Source organism: Primulina tabacum, chromosome 3 (assembly GCF_025594145.1).
Source record: "Primulina tabacum isolate GXHZ01 chromosome 3, ASM2559414v2, whole genome shotgun sequence".
Lineage (NCBI taxonomy): Eukaryota > Viridiplantae > Streptophyta > Magnoliopsida > Lamiales > Gesneriaceae > Primulina > Primulina tabacum.
In genome coordinates, this window is record NC_134552.1 from 5009691 (window position 1) to 5029129 (window position 19439).

General features: G+C 31.8%; 4 protein-coding genes and 2 long non-coding RNA genes across 14 annotated transcripts; 2 read left to right on the forward strand and 4 right to left on the reverse strand.

Moving 5' to 3' along the window:
• Positions 1 to 572: 572 nt before the first annotated feature.
• Positions 573 to 4381, forward strand: LOC142539516 (protein NOI4-like). 8 transcript variants are annotated; one of them, XM_075645043.1, is made up of 4 exons: positions 573 to 732; positions 1757 to 2139; positions 3571 to 3774; positions 4340 to 4381. In XM_075645043.1, the coding sequence occupies exons 2-4, from the start codon at positions 1963 to 1965 to the stop codon at positions 4370 to 4372; spliced, it is 414 nt and encodes a 137-aa protein (XP_075501158.1). In that variant the 5' UTR covers positions 573 to 732; positions 1757 to 1962; the 3' UTR covers positions 4373 to 4381. The 8 variants fall into 8 exon arrangements, 6 of the variants coding, with proteins under 6 accessions (XP_075501158.1, XP_075501154.1, XP_075501155.1 ...); XR_012818931.1 differs by having other exon boundaries at positions 579 to 745; positions 1757 to 2214; XM_075645039.1 differs by having other exon boundaries at positions 583 to 745.
• Positions 1092 to 1782, reverse strand: LOC142539517 (uncharacterized). Its single transcript, XR_012818933.1, has 2 exons — positions 1668 to 1782; positions 1092 to 1590 (listed from the first exon to the last, which is right to left on the reverse strand). It is a non-coding gene; the product is annotated as an uncharacterized LOC142539517 (long non-coding RNA).
• Positions 4382 to 7928: 3547 nt separating the features above from the next.
• On the reverse strand, positions 7929 to 12320 carry LOC142539514 (putative membrane protein At3g27390). 2 transcript variants are annotated; one of them, XM_075645038.1, is made up of 11 exons: positions 11996 to 12320; positions 11806 to 11913; positions 11161 to 11269; positions 10882 to 11074; positions 10657 to 10793; positions 9721 to 10009; positions 9531 to 9637; positions 9292 to 9427; positions 8956 to 9154; positions 8383 to 8626; positions 7929 to 8260 (listed from the first exon to the last, which is right to left on the reverse strand). In XM_075645038.1, the coding sequence occupies exons 2-11, from the start codon at positions 11897 to 11899 to the stop codon at positions 7999 to 8001; spliced, it is 1770 nt and encodes a 589-aa protein (XP_075501153.1). In that variant the 5' UTR covers positions 11900 to 11913; positions 11996 to 12320; the 3' UTR covers positions 7929 to 7998. The 2 variants fall into 2 exon arrangements, with proteins under 2 accessions (XP_075501153.1, XP_075501152.1); XM_075645037.1 differs by having other exon boundaries at positions 7930 to 8260; positions 11806 to 12319.
• An 894-nt stretch (positions 12321 to 13214) lies between these two features.
• Positions 13215 to 19120, reverse strand: LOC142539518 (uncharacterized). Its single transcript, XR_012818934.1, has 3 exons — positions 18922 to 19120; positions 18772 to 18827; positions 13215 to 13272 (listed from the first exon to the last, which is right to left on the reverse strand). It is a non-coding gene; the product is annotated as an uncharacterized LOC142539518 (long non-coding RNA).
• On the forward strand, positions 14461 to 16471 carry LOC142538231 (serine/threonine-protein phosphatase 7 long form homolog). The gene is made up of 6 exons (XM_075643595.1): positions 14461 to 14469; positions 14524 to 14964; positions 15048 to 15166; positions 15251 to 15338; positions 15442 to 15882; positions 15995 to 16471. The coding sequence occupies exons 1-6, from the start codon at positions 14461 to 14463 to the stop codon at positions 16469 to 16471; spliced, it is 1575 nt and encodes a 524-aa protein (XP_075499710.1).
• On the reverse strand, positions 16468 to 17908 carry LOC142538232 (uncharacterized). The gene is made up of 3 exons (XM_075643597.1): positions 17770 to 17908; positions 16516 to 17622; positions 16468 to 16472 (listed from the first exon to the last, which is right to left on the reverse strand). The coding sequence occupies exons 2-3, from the start codon at positions 17618 to 17620 to the stop codon at positions 16468 to 16470; spliced, it is 1110 nt and encodes a 369-aa protein (XP_075499712.1). The 5' UTR covers positions 17621 to 17622; positions 17770 to 17908.
• Positions 19121 to 19439: the final 319 nt, after the last annotated feature.

Consider the following 19439-nt stretch of genomic DNA (forward strand, 5'->3'; position numbering starts at 1 on the left):
AATATGTATTGACAAAAATATCTATTATTTTTCATATTTCTAAATAAAAATATTTTTTTTAGTAAGTTACTCTAATACAAATAATTGAAACTCGAACCCGACCGGAAAAAATAATCGAGTTTTGACTATTATCTATGAGCTATTCAGAAGTAACTTGATTCACTTACACACCTCAGTGCAATTGTAACATCATCTTTTCACTTTTCTATTTCACAATGTTATATGTATTTTTTTTATATTTATATGAATTTTAGTTCTTAAATTCAACTCGCTAGCTACTTGAATACAAATAATTTAACTCAAACTCAACTTTAAAAAATAATCGAGTTTTGAACAAGTAATCCATGAGCTACTCAGATACGCTTGAACGGTGTTTTTCAACTTTTTTCTTTTTTTTTACACATTTAGTAAATTAAAATTAATGCAAAAACTTGCGTCAGACGATCTCACAGACAGATCTCTTATTTGGGTTATCCATGAAAAAGTATTATTTTTTATGATAAAAGTATTATTTTAAAATTAAAATTAAAATTTTATAAATTCAATCATAAAAAAACTTAATAAAAATTAAAAAAATCGATTGTACTGAAACAAGGTGATCACTAGAGCGGAAGCTTGAGGATGGAAATAGCTGAGCCGTGTGCTACACTGCAGGACGCTGAGACCTCCTCCTCTTCTACGGGACCACCGAAATTCCCCACCTTAGCTCTTGCGGCGAAATGGGAGTACCAGGTATCCCCGTAAGGTATTTTTGCAATTTATATGTTTGGATTTATGTTCGTAGCTGCGACGCTTTGATTATGTTTTCGGATTTGGCATGATTTTTACTTGTTGCAACTGCAGAGGGTGGTGATTCTAAAACAAATTTTCTGCTAGAAATGTATGAATTTTAAGAGTTTCGATGGGATGCTTGATTATTTTAATTTTTTGGCAAATAAAGTTCATTGTTAAAACCGAACCAACATTTTTATATTGGCCTGCCCTACGCTTCATGTATTTGGCCCTTGTCTCCCTTGACATGTTATAACTGGTTTTATATATAGTACATGCTAAAAGCCGATACCCAGAAAAGCCTAAAACAGCTAAATAAAGTAATTGATAAGTTGGTTGCTAGTATCGTTTGTTTACAACAAATCCAAAATGATTACTATTAAGAATCACAACAATAGTTTTTTTAAATTCTTGATTTTGATGTGTAAATGAACTGAAAGCATTCTATTTGATAGTGGGCGATTATATTTGTTTTGATTGCCTGTTTTGTTTAATTATGAAATCTTTAATATTTTTAGGAAATTTAAAATATTTTTCGAATTTTTACAAGCCACTCGTTGGTATTTTACTATTTTTAAAAATATATTTTGATTTGTAACTCAATTAATTACATAAACAATATAAACCAAAATGTAGTAGCGAGAAAACCAAACTGAACCGAAATAAAATGTTTGGTTTTCGGGTTAGGTATTTAGAAAACCAAAGTTTCATATAGCTGAACTGAACCAACCGTTGAATATCCCTACTCATCATGATCTTTGAAAATCCAAGTTAACCGAGTATATGCTCGTTGGATGCTAAATGAACATACTTGATATGCTCGTTGGATGCTAAATGAACATACTTGAGTTAATCTGCATTTTCTTTATAACTTCATGGGTGACTGAAAAAGTTACAGCAAACAATGCCAGATTCTGATTTCTTTTCTTGTCCTGTGATTTTCTTGAATCTCCAGATTTCTCCATTGATATTTGATCGAACGCAGAACATGTAGCATGATCTTGTAGCATTATCATATTGAATACTTGCATTTCAAGGACCTTCCGCACAGCACTGGACACAAACTGGTGGCTGTTTTCTTATATCACAATAGCAACAGGCTATATCACAGATATTGTTGCAACCTACAACAGAAGACCTCAAAATCATGAGTCATGAACCACTCATTGATCAATTGAGGAATATTAGCTGATGTTTCGAAAACATCTTACCCATTACAGTAATGTATTCTGTTGGTTGGAGAGCCCGAGGATTAATAAGAAATGGAAGTCGAGCATTGGACCCGATGACATAACACCCCATTTGGATTGCAACCATGAGGATCATCAGTCTGATAACAGATGGCTTCATTTGTTGTACAAGACGAAGGTTTGATATTCCTTGCAGTGTGATTTTAGCTAGTGGGTTGGTGAATATTACTCATGATTGCTTCACTTATATATGGTAGGATTCCATTCGACATTGTGTCTTAAACAAATTGAAGCTATCCCAACTCCATTGATGTGATTCAATAACAATAATTTGTCTCCATTTGTATATAGAACCACCACTGTTTTCCACGATAGTCATTCATATAATGTGATGTTTAAGAATTAGCATTTCGAGTTTCACTTGCGCTGTCGGGAATAAGAAAAAGACTCATGTTGATCATGTGGTATGGAAAAATCTAAAGGATTTGGAGAAATTACTTTTGAACTTTGGCATGCAGAAAGTATGGGATGCTCACTTCATGATAATCTTATGAACTATGTCTCTGGGAAACACAACCTCGTCTCGCCTTCATATGGATTAGTTGAAAGATTAACAGAACATGTGACTAGCTAGACAAATTAATGACAAAGTGGAATGGCCTACAAAGCTTGGATGACAAGGCAATTAATTTAGGGGATAAGCTAAGCGTGGTGATTCTCTTAATATGAAAAATTCTTAGATTGTCATGCATATCTTCAGGAGAAAAATGCAAGGTTTTATCCTTAAAGTATGCTAACTTTCATCGTAACCAAAATTTTGTGTTTGTAGATTTTGTTGACATTTTTAAAAACCTCGGACCTGTTCCAAGGTACAAAATGGATATGGTTTGGGAAATAGCAAAAGGATATTGTTGAAAAACTGTGGATATTAATCTCAAATAATAAAGGGCGAAAATGTGATCATTCATGGGGTGCAACTACTAATGCAAAAACCTTTTATCTCTCTTTCCTAACCAATTGTATTCTATTTATGGTCAGCTCTTCCTTCCCCTCTCTTTCCTGAAGACTTGTTCTTGATTTCCATCCATCTCTCCCCTCTTTCTCCCTTTAAAATATTCATTTGCTTTGGCCAAACTGTAATATCTGATGACGTCCGTAAGTTTTCATCCTTCTGCGGTGTTCAAGATTTTGATTAATTTGTGGAATGATCAAATGTTGATTTGATTCCGTGAGGATTTTATGGAAATGCACGAATGAATTTGCTCCCGTTTTATTTGCCATTCGATTTTAATGGGAATGAAGTTATTGTAAATCAATGTTGCTTTCCCACATAAGTTCATTTGGAATCATACAATTTTCTAGGATAACCAATAGATCCAAGCTTTACGTCGTGTTCAGAAAAATATAACATCGAATTCATGTTTTCTTATTGGATTTGTTTGAGTTTTTGTATTGATTACTATCCGCTGCATGGATGCCATTGTTGAATAAAATTTATCGTCCTTGATGATCAAACATATATGTGTCCTAACATAGAATCTCCCTTCATATGGAATGGAATAACAACGACAATGAGTATGTTATATAAATTACATATCAATGTATGCAGCATGGGAAAGGAGGGGCACTGCCAAAATTTGGTGAATGGGATGTGAATAATCCGGCTTCGGCTGATGGATTTACAGTTATATTTGCCAAGGCCAGGGATGAAAAGAAGGCAACGGGAACCGCCGCGCATGATGCCTCCATTCCTCAGCAGCAGCCAACGAATCCCATGCCTCAACAACACGAAGATTACCAGTATCAACAAAAGGTTTTTTGTTTTATTACCCAGAACCCTAGAAATTTTTTCTTAGTTTCCTCACAATGCCATGCCTGTGTTAGTCTAACATAGCCAAGATTTAAACCACCACGGATAATCCAATTACTCCCTTGTCCTCCAAAATTGATAAACATCAAATTTCATATCATGTATTTTCCAAAAATGGTACTTTTTCCATTATATCATATTAATTAGCTCGTTCCTATTTAAATAGAAGGGAAAATGACCAAATTCATTCTGTAAATTGGCTTATTTTAGGTTTTGGTCATTTAAATAGTCAAAATTTGGTTTTATTTCGATAAAATGTTTTTTTTCCCCTTTTTCCTTCGCTGGGATGCTGAAAACAATGTCCAACACTCGTCAACACAAAAAGCAACTGAAAAATGGAAGGAAAAAAATGGCAAGAAAGAAAACTTATTCCGCTAAATTCAAATTTCGACGGCTTAAATGACCAAAACCTAAAAGAGGCTAATTTATGGGACAGTATTGGTACTCTCTCTTAGATAGAGCGTACATGTTTAAGTGTTGCTGATGAAAAATGGTTGCATGGATGCAGAGGAAGTGGCTTTGCTGTTTTTCTAAATCTTGATGGATTTGGGAGGAATGGAATGAAGAATGCATGTGAAGTACTAAGAGGTTGATATTGCTTCTTATTAGGGGAATGGAAAGCAATTGTAATTTCATTTTATCAAGATGAGAAACATATGATCTATGTTGAGTTCTTCTGATATCATATTTCTTCCAAATGTATCATTAGTACGAGCGAGTTGATTTGATTTCGCGAGAACATCTCACTAAAGACTTATTAATTTATTTATTTTTATTGAAGATGACAGAGTGAGTTAGTTTATTAAGGATGAGATGGTTAAGTGACACGCACCGTAAAATTTGGCAGCATGTTTTATGCCAATTGTTCTTTTGGAAATCACTCAGCTAATGATCCAAACATGGCAGCAAATCGTAGATTATAAAACTCTAAAGAGAGTGAAGTAGCATTGGAATTTAAAAGCGTTTTACTCATTAGATTTAGAGGTAGGCAACGGTCTGTCTTGTCCGGTTTTATGTAGTTACGGTTCGGTTTTTGTTTTACGGTTTTAGACATGTCTAATAATTTGATAACCAAACTATTTTATTATAGTTTGATATGGGTTTATAGTATTACAGTTTGATTTATATAGTTTTAGAAACAAATTCAATTGATTCATTATATATCCTCTAGACTTTATAAATTAGTCATTTAAATTCAGTTTTCTATCATTTTCATCCCGTTTTTCGAGTTTTGAATTATATAATTTGATAATTGAATTGTCTTATTTCATTTTAATTTTTTTTAAGTAAGGTTAAGTTATTTAATTTTTTTTATAGTTTTTCTAATTGTGTGAATTATAAATTAAATATCATAAAATATATAAAAATATTTTTGAATAAACTTTTTAGTAAAATTTTAATTAGTTATACAAATTTAATGAATCAAAAAATATATATAAATTGAAATACTGAGATACAATAATTCTCTATATCAAATACCACAAAATGTATCTTATGATTACCACATTATAAATAATTATTAAATTTTCATTAATTTCAAATTTCCAGAAAAAACTAAAAAATCGATTAATATTATAGAAAATAATTAAATTTTGATAATAACATAAATATGCATTTATTGTGATAATTAAAATATTGATACAAATTTGAATATTAAATAATGGTTAATAACAATTATAATATTATGGTTAAAAATAATATAATAACAAAAATATGATCAATAATAATTAAATTATTTATAATCTTAGTCAAATTAAAAATTATATTTAAATATTATTAAATTTTTTGAATTTATAATTATTTTAAACTTTAGGATATTAAAGGAAAATTTAAATGAATCAAACATCATCCCTTCTTCCCCAAAGGATAATATAATCACAAATAAGAGGATAATAATGTATACAGTGCGGGCCGGGTGCCCGCTAAACGGGCCTGTCACAATTTTAATTAATCATGCACACCGAACACATGATAAATGAATGATTAAAAATCAATCATCCTCTATCATGCACACCAAACAATACCTCGTGATAGTGTCCTAAAGGTAGCATCTCATTTTCTTTTACTGATAAAACAATACTGCTGGTTGTTACTTCTAAACATCATTTTAACAGCATCTTTTAAAAACCATCGTATTATCGGTTTTATGATCTGGGAATGAGGAAATTTTTATGGTATATCTCAAATGTAGGTACCTTGTATTTGGCTACGGATCAGAAGATCCTCCTTTCTTGTTCTATCTTCAAATGGCTATGCTCTCGGTCTGCTCTTCTTTCGATAGGCTATGAACCTCGTCGCACCCCTTACCCATTATTATTTGGCATTCCTTTCTGGTTTAAGGAATATGGAAACTGAATTTTGGGATCATCTAATCTTTCATTTTTAGTTTGATTTAGAGTTTATTGTTGCTACTTTTATTGACTGAGAATTTTATAAAATCCATTCACCATCCATGGCTTTAGTGTGAGAGAGTATAAGAATGTGATACAAATACTCGAGAGAGAGAAATATATACGAATTTTTTGTCCCGATAAAGAATCAGTCATCATCGTCGCAAGAAAAATTAGATTGCTATACAAAAGAAAATGTTTTTAAAATAATACAGAAAGAGGGAATGATATACCTATCTATATTATATATATATATATATATATATATATATACCTATAAAAGTGTGGATAAAGACATTGTCTTTCAATTGTGCAATGACAAAATTAACATTTTATACACACTTCAAGAATAGAATGTAACTCATATATTAATTTTATCAAGTAACTGATCTTTATACTATATTTAAATGTTTTATCCTTTTAATTTTCTATCTACATTTTTTTTCCAATTATTTTATTTTAATTATATTTTTAGTACAATTTCTAATTAAGTAATAAATTATAGTATTACAAAAAGATATATAAAAATTTATAACTATATGTGCAATAGTAGAATAACTAACGTATTTTATGGGTTTTTTAACAAAGAATTGAAAGTAAAGAGTTTAATTTTGATTTTAAAAGATAGTACGATTTCAAAAAAATATGAAAAAAAATCATCTATAACGAATATATATGTTATAGGATAATTATTTTATTAAATTTGTATAAATAAAAAATTACATGTATTGCTTTTAAAATCAATTATCAATTAAAACTTTGAATATGTAATTCATGAAAAGAGATTTAATGATCAATAAAAAGAGTCTAAATTATTTTCTACTGTAAAAACAATATATGATATAATCCTTATAATAAATATAATTATAATGATAATTGATTAGCATTTGACAAAGTATCGAAATTTTTACATATGATATTTAATATCTTTATTTAATTATTTTGAAATCAAACTAATTAATTCAATAGATACAAAAATAACATTTTTTTTATGAAAGTTTATTTCTTTGGTTATATTTCAAATTTTAATGGTGAAAATCATACCAATAGTTTAAAATTTATATTTAATAATTATTATATTAGTTTATTTGATATTTACCATGTAATCTTATTTGAATGTACATTTCTTTACATATGTTGATTTATTTATTATTTTAAAACTTATTTAACAATAAATTAATAGTCATCAATGTTAGTCTACGAAAGATCGATATATAAAATTTATTATCTAAGATATATAATCGTAAAAATAAAAAGTAAAAAAATTCTTTAGGAGATTAAATTAAATATTATGAGTTATATTTTACTATCAATATTACTATTTCATTTGTTTTGATATTGTTTTTATGAGTTAATCACAGTAATTTTAAATTGCTAATTATTTGTCTTTAGTATGCTTCGATTTTGTACATTATGATTTATACATTGATAAAATCCATAATTTGGTTGATTTTTAGGTTATTATGCTTTATACATGGTATTTGAATATATAATTTTTTTAAAAATTTGTTTCAGTTAATTTTGTTATATATATTATGTTAATTACAATTTATTTTATAACATAAAATCAACTGCTTAATTTTAATTTGAAAAACAATTTTGAAAGTACAAATCGTCTAATATGATAAGAAATTAAGCTCAGATAAATAACAAATTATTCAAATTGTGTTTTAGAAAATCGATTTTTTTTAAATTTTTATAATATAATTGTTGCACGTACATCATGCTAGTATCAGAAAGTATGGTCAAATAAATAGAAAAAATACACCACACCACATTACAGCTGATATAGCACCTGTTCATCTGATTCAAGATCTCTTTCAGAGGTTGTTTGAGCCTCTTGATCGACACCGGGGTTGTTTGTCCTGCTTTTGAAAGACATGCTAACAAACTTGCCTAACTTGCTCTTTGATCTCGACATTGATTTTCCGCTATCTCCATTCTTCTTACCAAGCTCTTCCAGGATCTTTTTCAAACTACTCTCATATCGACGCCTACAAGTTGGATATCTCGATATTGATTTAGTGATCCCTTGAAGTCTTGATTCCAAAACAAAACAAAAAGCAGAGCAGTGAAAATCAGGACAACCATAAAAAGAATCAGCAGTCAACACGATTAATTTTTCCTTGAAGAGATCGAATAGAGAGACAGCAGTTCATACCTCCGGGCAAGTGCATCCAGTTCAGCTCGTCGAAGCTCGGATTCAGGTGGTGGGCTAGTCATTGAGTTCTTTAATCTTGAAGGATCACCTTTAAACAAAACTATTTTACCAAGGTATTCCTCCTCACTTTCAGTCAGGTTACAAGCTTTAATCTGGTCTTTGATGATCAAAAGTGGATTAAGAAACCAATCGAAGTAGGTGTCTTTTGGTCTGTTGGAGGGCATTATTTCAGTTTCATCGTCTCCTGTATGCATAACCATTTTCTTGACACCATCTCAACATAAAAATTCTACGGAAATTTTTTATAATCAGAGATATATTATCAAGGAATTCAACTGTTTCGTAGGCGTAAAAGAACCTCTTATAATCATATGCAAGAGAAAATATAAAGTGAAGCTACAATGAAGCAGTCACGATATAGAGACATGATGTACTCTGGACTTTCTGAGATTATCCCCAACAACATTGGCTTGCATGAGCTTATTTCTAAAAAAAATTGATATGGTATTGTGACAGATGAACATACTGTATGCAATGGATTCTAAATAGAAAAGAAAATATAATTTCACGTACTAAGCAATAAACCAGTAGAATTGGCTTTCGCTGAGCGTAGAAGGAATTGAAACATGCAATACGCAGGTAAACCAATGCTGATCACTCTGTCACTATCTTTGTTATTCTTGGCATTCTCAATATCTTGCAGAGATAGGATTCCTTCGGAAACCATAATTTCCCCAAAGCGTTGACACTCCTCGAACCAGCCATCAATTATCTAAATAATAATTACATCGCCGGAAGGCATATGCATGGAGAAGATAACACACATTAATCAATAGAAGCATCATAAACTATCTATTCATTGAAATTTGATATGTTCCATCAATCCAATACTCGGGACCAAAAGCATACCTCAATGGGCTTCAGGTCTAGCATAGGCGAATTGATAGAACTTGCACGAGAGAGTGGCCTTTTGAAAGAATTAGTCCCTGAGATAGAGTTGTTACGAGAGGTAGTTCGTGATGGAGGATTCTTTCTATACTGTGGCCTACACAAGATCGTAGACAAATAAGTCATTTATTACAGTATGTTGTAAATTTTGAAAAAAAAATGTGCACCATATAAGATTTATTTATAGAGATAGTAAACACCTAGGAAAGCAGGATCCCTCGGGCATGTCAAGAACATCATTGCTATATTCATCGTACATAGACAGAGAAGCCACGATGTAACAAAGTCCATACCACATTGAGGACTCCTACAACCAAAAGCCAACAATTAGATGCTAATGATAGAAAAAGGAGATCAGGGAGAGTTCAAAGAATCAAGAAAAAATCCAACCTGATACACTATCACAGCTGCATAGGCACCTAAGAAGATACTCGAAACCATGGAGCCCAATACCGCCCCTACAACAGCTAATGGCCAGAGTAAAATTGCAAGACCAGCAAATGGCACACAAATTGTCTCCAAGAATGGCCCTTCACGACCAATACAGTCATGAAATAAGCGGTGCCAACCCTTGAAAAGCATGTAAAAACTTTTGAACATGGCAACAACTGAAATCACTGGAAAGTCAATCATTGAACCCAGAATTCCAGCTACAAGAGCTTGGGGAAGATAGATCAATCTGTGACAGAGCGATCATTGGTAGAACTAACTTAGAACATTACCAGAACTAAACCATTGTCAAGGAAAGCTAATCGAACATTTCACTTTTGACATCAAGTTATCTTGTTCTTCTTAAATCTCTCACCAAACATATTTGTTCGACCAGAGCAACTTGTTTCGTTAAACCAAGAACACCAGCCAAATTATATGATAAAAACTGAATGGCAGCCAAAACTATATCATAAAACTTTAGCAATGCTAAATTCAAACAAAACCAGGAACACACAAAAAAACATGTGGGGACTCTTGAAAGCAACAAATAAATCTATTAAAACAAAAAAAAAAATCCATTTAGCCCAAACTTTTGTCATCTAATAAGATTTTCAACAGAGCAAAAGGCAGATTATTCATATCGCCAACCTTACATCTAAACTCATAAAGATAACATTTTTTATCCTTGGATTTGCTCAAACATAAAAAACATTAACTTCCATATTAAAAAGACAATAAAATCAAGATTCAGCACAAGTAATTCAGAATGTCGTATGTGTAATTATAACAGCATAATTTTACAAATTAAATTCCCATTACTCAGTCATGCGACTTTTTCTTGAATAAAACCTGGAAGCAGCAAGAGGCAGAATAATGAAAGGGAAAAAAACGAACCTAATCTCGTAATATTTTCCCTCCTGAGGCCCTAGATGCCTTAGATCATACATAATGGAAAAGTAAGAATGGTAACAAACATCCCTAACATCCCTTATAATAGTGAAGCTTCCTTTGACAGCATCCCAAGTTCCATCCTGCAAACATAGTGAAACGAGATCTGTACTATGAACTAGCAAAAAATGCTGAAACCATTGTACGCTGATTCTGGTACAGTTTTCGTACGATAAAACAGTGATAAAATTTGTCACTCTTCCCCTCCTCAACTGCCTGAAAAGTGGCAAACATTGGTGAAAGCAGGCCATATGCGGCCCCTCCTAGAACTCCACAAGCAATGCCAACAGGGGGCCAGGCTATTAAGATGGCAGGAGCAAATATGAAAAGAACAAGCTTCAAAGATGTCCCAAATTGCTTCGTTCTGCAGTTAAAGAAAACAAAAAAAGACGTCAATCCAAATGACAATGAATGTAGTAAGCATAACAGAGGAAAGACTCAAAACTTCACCTAAAAATGCAGTAATACGTATAGAAACAATGTATTGGCCAAAGACCCACTATTATTCCAGATATTCCAACAGTCATTAGGAGAAGAATTCCCGGAAACATAATGATACCTGAAATGAAAAATGAAACATATCAGAAAACCAATATCAGTATATGAAAACTTCCTTGACCATAACAAGGATGATTGATATTAGCCAATGCCGGAAAAAACTACAGTTTCATGCTGTCATTGCCACGGATGCCTTCATTTCTGTACAACGTGAAATCCCAAAAAGAGAAAACGTTCTAACAAAGAACCCACTTTTCTAAACTAGACAATTACTGAAATTCATTAAATGCCAAAATACAACATTTCAAAGGATTTCAATACAGTAATTCAAACTTCCGAGGTGGCCCAATCAGAATGTAAATTATCAAAACTCAGATTCTACAAGTAACATCAGTATCCAGGAACATCTCTTTAAGGAAATATTATCTTAAAGTTAAAAGGAGGCTAGCTTCCTCAACTATAACTATTGATCATACCAAAACAAAGAGACAAAAGCCATTTATTAACTACAAATTATGCAACAAGAACAGATAATTTGCTTCAGTCAAGAACAATAAAGAAGTAACGGATGATAAACCAAGGTCCAATTATTCAGACCTTTAATGAAGCCAAGAATGAGAAGGCCGATGAAGTAAGGCAAAAACCAAATGAAGTTCCATAAAGAAGCCCACAACCCCCTGGGGGGTTCCATTTCTCCCCCTGGATCTTTCGCACAATCAACACAAACCCATCTCACAATACAGCCGACTTCTGCAAATAGCTCCAAAGAAAGAGAAAAAGAGACCACTTTTTTCTTACTCAACCACACGCCGAGCACCAGATGCCAACCTAAACAAGGACACCATTAGCGGGTTTGCTGTCTCACGATTCCGATTCTTTTCTTTACGCTAAGACTTTAGAGTTCGAAATGGATAGCGGAGCAATATTATAAGCGGTTCTGCTCAACTTCTACGACGCCGGTTGAAAATTACGCTGGCAACTCTCCAATTTGAAGATAAAAAAGAGTAGTTTTTGCAGAAAATACACAACATACACGTGCAAGCTTTTCTTTCTCCCATTTTCCCAAATCTAATAATTTTTCAACCAGGTTGGTTTCCAAATCGTGAAAGTCACACTGATAATTTTGATTGTCGTAAAAGAAACGGGGCAGCCAGATCTAATTGAATAATCGTTCTGGAACCAAACATAAGCCATCGGATTCCCACGATTACCATACATTTGTCAGGTTTATTTCATAATGGGACGGATTTTCATCCTAATCATGTTGACATTGTCTCCGATCATGATGATTACCCACTTTTTTTTTTAAATTGTATGTATTGCAATATCTTATCCATTGAAATGAAGTGGGAATAATGCCCACATAGATAGATCTCATTTACCCATTTGTCATAGAAACAAAATTTTATTGTTTAAAATAAATATTATTTTCGTCAAAATCATGTAAATAAATTTTTAATATCTTTGTTAAAATTTATAATTACACTCTAATCATATGGATAGATTATCTCTGGTATTGTATCCAAATCAATGTTATACATCTTTTCCATGAAGTTTTATGTAATTAATAGCAATTTTCTATTTTTATTATTATTATTTTTTACTTGATAATAATGAGCGCAAAAAAATTATAAAATAGGTAATGATGAGAAAGAGCTCAAGGTCTACGGTTTTTTTTAAAAATATTGTAAATTAAAATAATAATTATAAAAATATGGCAAAATGAGAGTGTTTGTAAAAATATAGTAATCCGCTGCACACTGCTACGGATTCATCCGTTTTCTATAAAAAAAAATTAAAAAAACTAAAAAAAAAGGAAAAGCAGTGTCACGGATTCTTAGAATCCGTGACCAAATGGAATCCGTGACAGTCTGCCACGGATTCTGAATCCGTGGCAGACTGTCACGGATTATTTGACCAAATAATCTGTGGCTTTAAATTGCGCTCCTCGGATGAATTTTTGTTCATTCAGCATCGGCTTCACCTCAATTTCTTCTCGCTTTAAATTCCTTCTTCTCGCTTTCGTTCAGCTAATTCCCATTTTGCGAGAATTTCGTTCGGCGGCTTCAGTGCATTTAGCGTACGTAAGTCTGTGAATTATTATTTTTTTATTATATTTATTATTGTCAGTTAATTGTATTATTGCGAGAATTTCGTTCAGCACAATAGTTTATTATATTTATTATTGTCAGCTAATTCCGATTTTGTGAGAATTTCGTTCAGCACAATAATTATATTATTAATTGTATTATTATTGTACTTATTGGATACCGAGAACTTTATGACCGCATCGTAATAGTTTTAAGTAATAATAATCACTATACTTAATTTTATTACAGTAATTATAAATTATATTATTGGAATTACATGTTATAAATAAGTATTATTCCACATAGATCTTAAATAATTAGAGCTAAGTTAATTAGATTATGTTATAGGTTTATTTAACTAAGTTGAAATTTTATTTTTAAGTAATAATAATAACTATACTTAATTTATTTACAAAAATTATAAGTAATATTAATATGTATATATTAATTGTAATAATAATAACTATTTTGATACTTATATATTTATAATTATAAAATAATATTAATACGTATATGTTAATACTTTTATATTGTATAATTTTAATACTTTTATATTAATATTAATCGAGTCACGTAATTTTATTATTACTTATATATTAATTGCATCACGTATTAAAATATTAATACTGAATAATTAAAATATTAATTGTATAACATTAATACCTATATATTAATTCCATGAAGTAATATTTTTATTGAAATACTTATGATATTAATTATATAATAATAAGTATACTTAATTTAATTACAATAAATATATACGTTTTATAACTATTACTAATGTATTTATTATAATAAATAAGTATTACTAATTTATTTATTGTAATTACATGCTATATTTTTTATAATAAATAACTATTGCTAATGTATATATTTTATAACAAATAACTATTAACTAATGATTTATTGTTTGCAAGATGGCTGAAAATACGGAGAATGTGTTGTATTTGCGGGATAGACACATATCAACTAATATCAACGCTGAAAATATGGATGCAATAATTTCGCCACGCCGGTCAGACAAATGTCTCTGGAGATTGCATAATGCTAGGATTCACCTCCGTGTCCGCCTATGTCTTGCACGCATGGGCCTCTATGGTGTCATTCAGTGTGGTCCTATTAAATATTATGATAATCATTTGCTTACAGCCATTGTAGAGAGATGGCGTCCGTGAGACACACACATTTCACCTAACCGTGGGCGAGGCAACAATTCACCCTGCAGGACGTTGCCATTATTTGGGGGTTGAATATTGATGGCATTCCCATCACTGGTGTAGATACCGCGTACAATAAACATACTTTACAACAGCGCTGCGCTACCTGGTTGGGTTTTACGCCCACATTTTCTCAGATTAAAGGTGCACATCTTTATCTGACCGCTTTGCTAGACCATTGCTTGAATCATATGGTTAATGACGAAAGCACTGAAGAGGAGGTGACACAATATTCTCGTTGTGTTGCATTAATGATCATTGGTGGATGTATGTTTCCGGACTCGGAAGGTGCTGCTGTGAAACTTATGTATTTGCAGTTCCTTGAGGACATAGAATTAGTGAATACGTACAGCTGGGGTTCTGCTGTGTTGGCATATCTTTATAGAGAGTTGTGCGACACATCAATGAGTTTGAAGGGCGATTTGTGTGGCCCAGTTCAGATATTGCAGGTATTTGTACATTTATACGGTCATTATATTTTTTGTACTTTTTTTTCTTAAGATTTGACTATTTCTGTTGTATGTTATTGCAGATTTGGGTGTGGTCTAGGATTATTCTTCTTTGTCCTGATAGAGCTGAACAGGTATCTATTTCAGAAGAGCAGGCTGCGGATGTGATGCAGGGTCTACCATTCCCACCATACGGCGCACGGTACTAATAAAAAATAGTTAAAATTCAATATTATTATTTCTTATTTTTTTAAATGAAAATATTGTGTACTTTTTTAAATTACAGGTGGAGACGCGGATTTTTTTGGACACACACGGCCCAGCATTCGGTTCGTATAATGAGAGATATGCTTGACAGGATGGTAGAAGGGCAGGTAGATATAAATTATTTGTTTAGAGTTTGAAATTTTTTTACAATTTTAATCTTATTTATATATTATGAAATTGCTAATCTTTTTTTCATTTTATTTGCTTCAGTTTCTATGGACAGTTTATGATATGTGTCCGGAGGTTGGCAGAATTCTGGATGAAAATAGCATTCATCTATGTCGGTCGGCATGCGCATTGATTAATTTTCATATCGTTGAGATGCATAGACCTGAGCGGTGTCTCCGACAGTTCGGAATACGTCAGGGTATTCTGCCACCTGCTACTAACTTCGACAATTTCCATAAGCTGACTCGACAAGGCCGGAACAACTTCGATTGGGCGACATATCACGCGGATTTTGTACAAATGTGGAATGATAGATATAATTTTGTGATTGGTGGAGACTATGTCATACCTGGTACGCCCGCCATCACAGTGGACTATATTGGTTGGTATTATCGCATTTCACAGATAGTGCTCTCGCCGCCAGTGGTACCTTCGAACATCATGGGCTATCATCATGTTGATGCAAACTACCGACAATTTATCGTAAGAAATGTTTTATTTATCTACATATGAACGTAAATTTATCTACATATGTACGTGAATTTAATTTGTTGTATTAAATATATGTTACATAACATATGCATCTATGTCACAGGCACGCCCAACTCATGTGCAATATCCACCGATGTGGACAGGAAATGAGTTTGAACCCGGACCATCATCTTCAAATATGGCGTACACTACTCCGCCAGTGGTTTCAAGCTTTCCATCATATGACGCTGGTTACTACACTCCAATTGTTGGTAGTTTTACACAATTTCTACAAAGTGACTTTCGCCCGGGTATGAATGAGAGTCGCCCTACTTTTAACCCGTCGCCCATACCATTTCCACAATATTCTGATCCAGAAGGGTTTGAGTTTGGTGGGAACATTGCCGATACCAGTACATCTGCAGGACAAATAAGTACTCATGGAGATGATGAACAGATGTTAGGTCGTGGAATCACAACGTACGATTCCCAAAAGTGTATTGGCTATCATGTTTACGTCAAGATTGTGGTGATCTATACCAACTTGGGTAGACATGCATGTGTGATCACCGCCATATTTTGTGATAATGAAGTAGCCTAAACTTTTTTTGAACGATGCTCGAAGTCCCCACCCACAATTGCCACCTTCGGACCAGTTCTTGCATTTGACTTTCCAAATTGTCGGAGAACTTTCGACAACAATATATTCACGTCTCAAAACCCGAACAGAAAAATCCTTCACAGAAGCTATTAACTCACCTTTGCTATTAAACACCATTTTTACACCGAGCTCTAGCCTTTCAGGATTGTAAAAGTTTGTTCGTGATGCAGAAGGAATACCAAATGAATCTGGAATTTGTTCATGATAGACTTCATTGAAAAATTGAGGAATTTCACGTAAATGTTGCTCTGGTGCAATAGGAATGTTCTCTGTCATTGTTGCTCCAGACATTAACACACGCGCCGATTTCCCTTCATTTGCATTGTCAACATGATGATCTTCTCCGTCACTTGATGTAGCATACAAATCATCATCGCTATTCATGACATGATGCGAACTGTCCCCGAATAAATCATCATGCTCAGGCATGTGTTCTGTAATTGGGGTGGGAATATTTGCATCCAATTGACCTGTTCTACTAGAACCCCATGCGACATCAACTCCTGATGGACCCGTGATATGATGATCCCAAGCCCCTGAGGAAAAATCCAATTCTCGAGTTCTATTCATCCCCCATGCATAGTCTTCTTCAGTGTGAGTGGTGATATGGTGATCCCAAGGACCAGTGTCGATCCCAGAGTAGGCCTGAGCTGACTGTTCATCGACGTGATACATAGAAGATCCCGCTTCATTCAAACCTACTGTTCCCAAGCCTTGCGTTATTACTGGCATGAATGCATCAAAATCGTAATCACTTACATTCTGTAACACTGGCGATGAAGCAACATACAAGTACAAGCAATCCAGTGTCGGCAACTCAAACATAAATTGTAGACTATCATCATCTGTGATATAGATATGCTCTTCAATGTAACGAGACAACGAGCTATAACAATATTTCGTTGATAATTTGATGCAGAATTTTGATGGGTCGATCTCCAGCTTCCGATGCACATAATTCAACAATTGAGAAAATGTAGTAGAGCGAGGGATTTTAATGGGCCTGGTCGCGGGAATACTATATCCAACCCTACCATCTTCAATAATGACATACCCACCTACGTAAAGTAAGGCTCTGACAGTATCCATGTCTGTGAGAAATATAAAACATAATTAATATTAAAAATATAAAATATAACAAAATTATATAAAAGAATATAATGCAACTGAAAAAATTTATAATTATATTAATACAACATAAATAATACAATTAAAATATAAGAAATCATTGAAATTACCTTTTCAAATGTCGTTGTACGGAATTTGTAATGAAATGAGCTACCGGAGTTTAATATCTGCAATTAATTAAAAAAATTATCAGATACAATATTAAAAAAAAATTCAATATAGAAAGAAAAAATATAGATTCGACTTAGACTCGGCGCAATTCTCCCAAATTCTGTTACTCAGCACAATTCTCCGAAATCAAATTCTGAATTGCTGATACTCGGCGCAATTCTCTAAAATTCTAAGATTCGACAGAAAAATATCAAGTCAAATTAGGAATTAAAATAATTACACGATCGACGCAAATTATAAAGGGAGAAGAATCACAGATTCTTTATACGTAACAAAAAATACAAAGGAGTGAAAAAAAATAAAGAGCTGCACAAGAAGAATCCCGAAAATTTGAGCTGAAGGACTGATTAATTCACCAAATACTCGGTGCAATTTTATTACATAATTTTCAAAAACCAACACAAATTAATATATGACAACAAAAATTAATATAAGTTACTTATATTAAACTTTTAAGTAACTTATTTCAAAATATATAGTTGGATAAAAATATTTTAATTAGAATTATCAATTTCTTATATTACTTTGCATCAACAAATTTTTTTTTTATAACATTATATAAATTATATTAAAGTGTCCCAAAGTTAAAGAGTAACTAAACACTATTTCATATATAAATTGTTATAAATTTTTTAACAAAACATAACAAAATACTTTATAATTTCATTACTATTAAGTACAATAATATTAACTCATTCTTATATTAAATTAATTTAATTATATTAAAAATATTAAACCTAAAAATTTCCAAAAACACAATATCATATTTATTATTTTTTTAATATTCCAACTATTTTTTAATATCATGATTAATATTATAAATATAATATTTAACTAAATTAGACTTATTAATATAATGTTAATGAACAAAATTATAATTACATTAATATAATATAATATAAAAAATACAAACAAAATATTAAAAGAATGGCTTAAATTACCTTCTCCGACGTAATTATACGGAATTTGTAATAATTTCAACGGACGGTGTTAATATCTGAAATAAATGACAAATATTATCAAAAAAAATACACAAAAAATATTAATTCTTAATATATAATTATAATATTATCAAAAAAATTAAGCATTACCTCTTGATATATCTTCAAATTAAAAGGATAATAAAATCAACAAATAATATCAATACAATATCGAATTAGAAAAGATGGATTCTGCGCATTTGAATCGGATAAATGCGAGAATTATTACGGAAATACTTTCGGACGAAGGAAGGAAAGATAGAAAGGATACAATTTGAAGCGGACCGAAATTTTTATTTATAGAGGAATATACGCGGAGTAGACACGGTCACAGATTCAAAGAATCCGTGACAGTCTGTCACGAATTCTTTGAATCCGTCACCCACTCACTTTTCTTTTTTTTTTTTTAGTTTTTTTAATTTTTTTTTTATAAAAAACGGATGAATTTTTATAAACACTCTCATTTTGCCATATTTTTATAATTTTTATAAAAAAGCGGATTACTATATTTTTACAAACACTCTCATTTTGCCATATTTTTATAATTATTATTTTAATTTATAATATTTTTAAAAAAAGCCCCAAGGTCTAAGCCACAAATGGAAAATTTTAGTGTATAGATAAAAAAA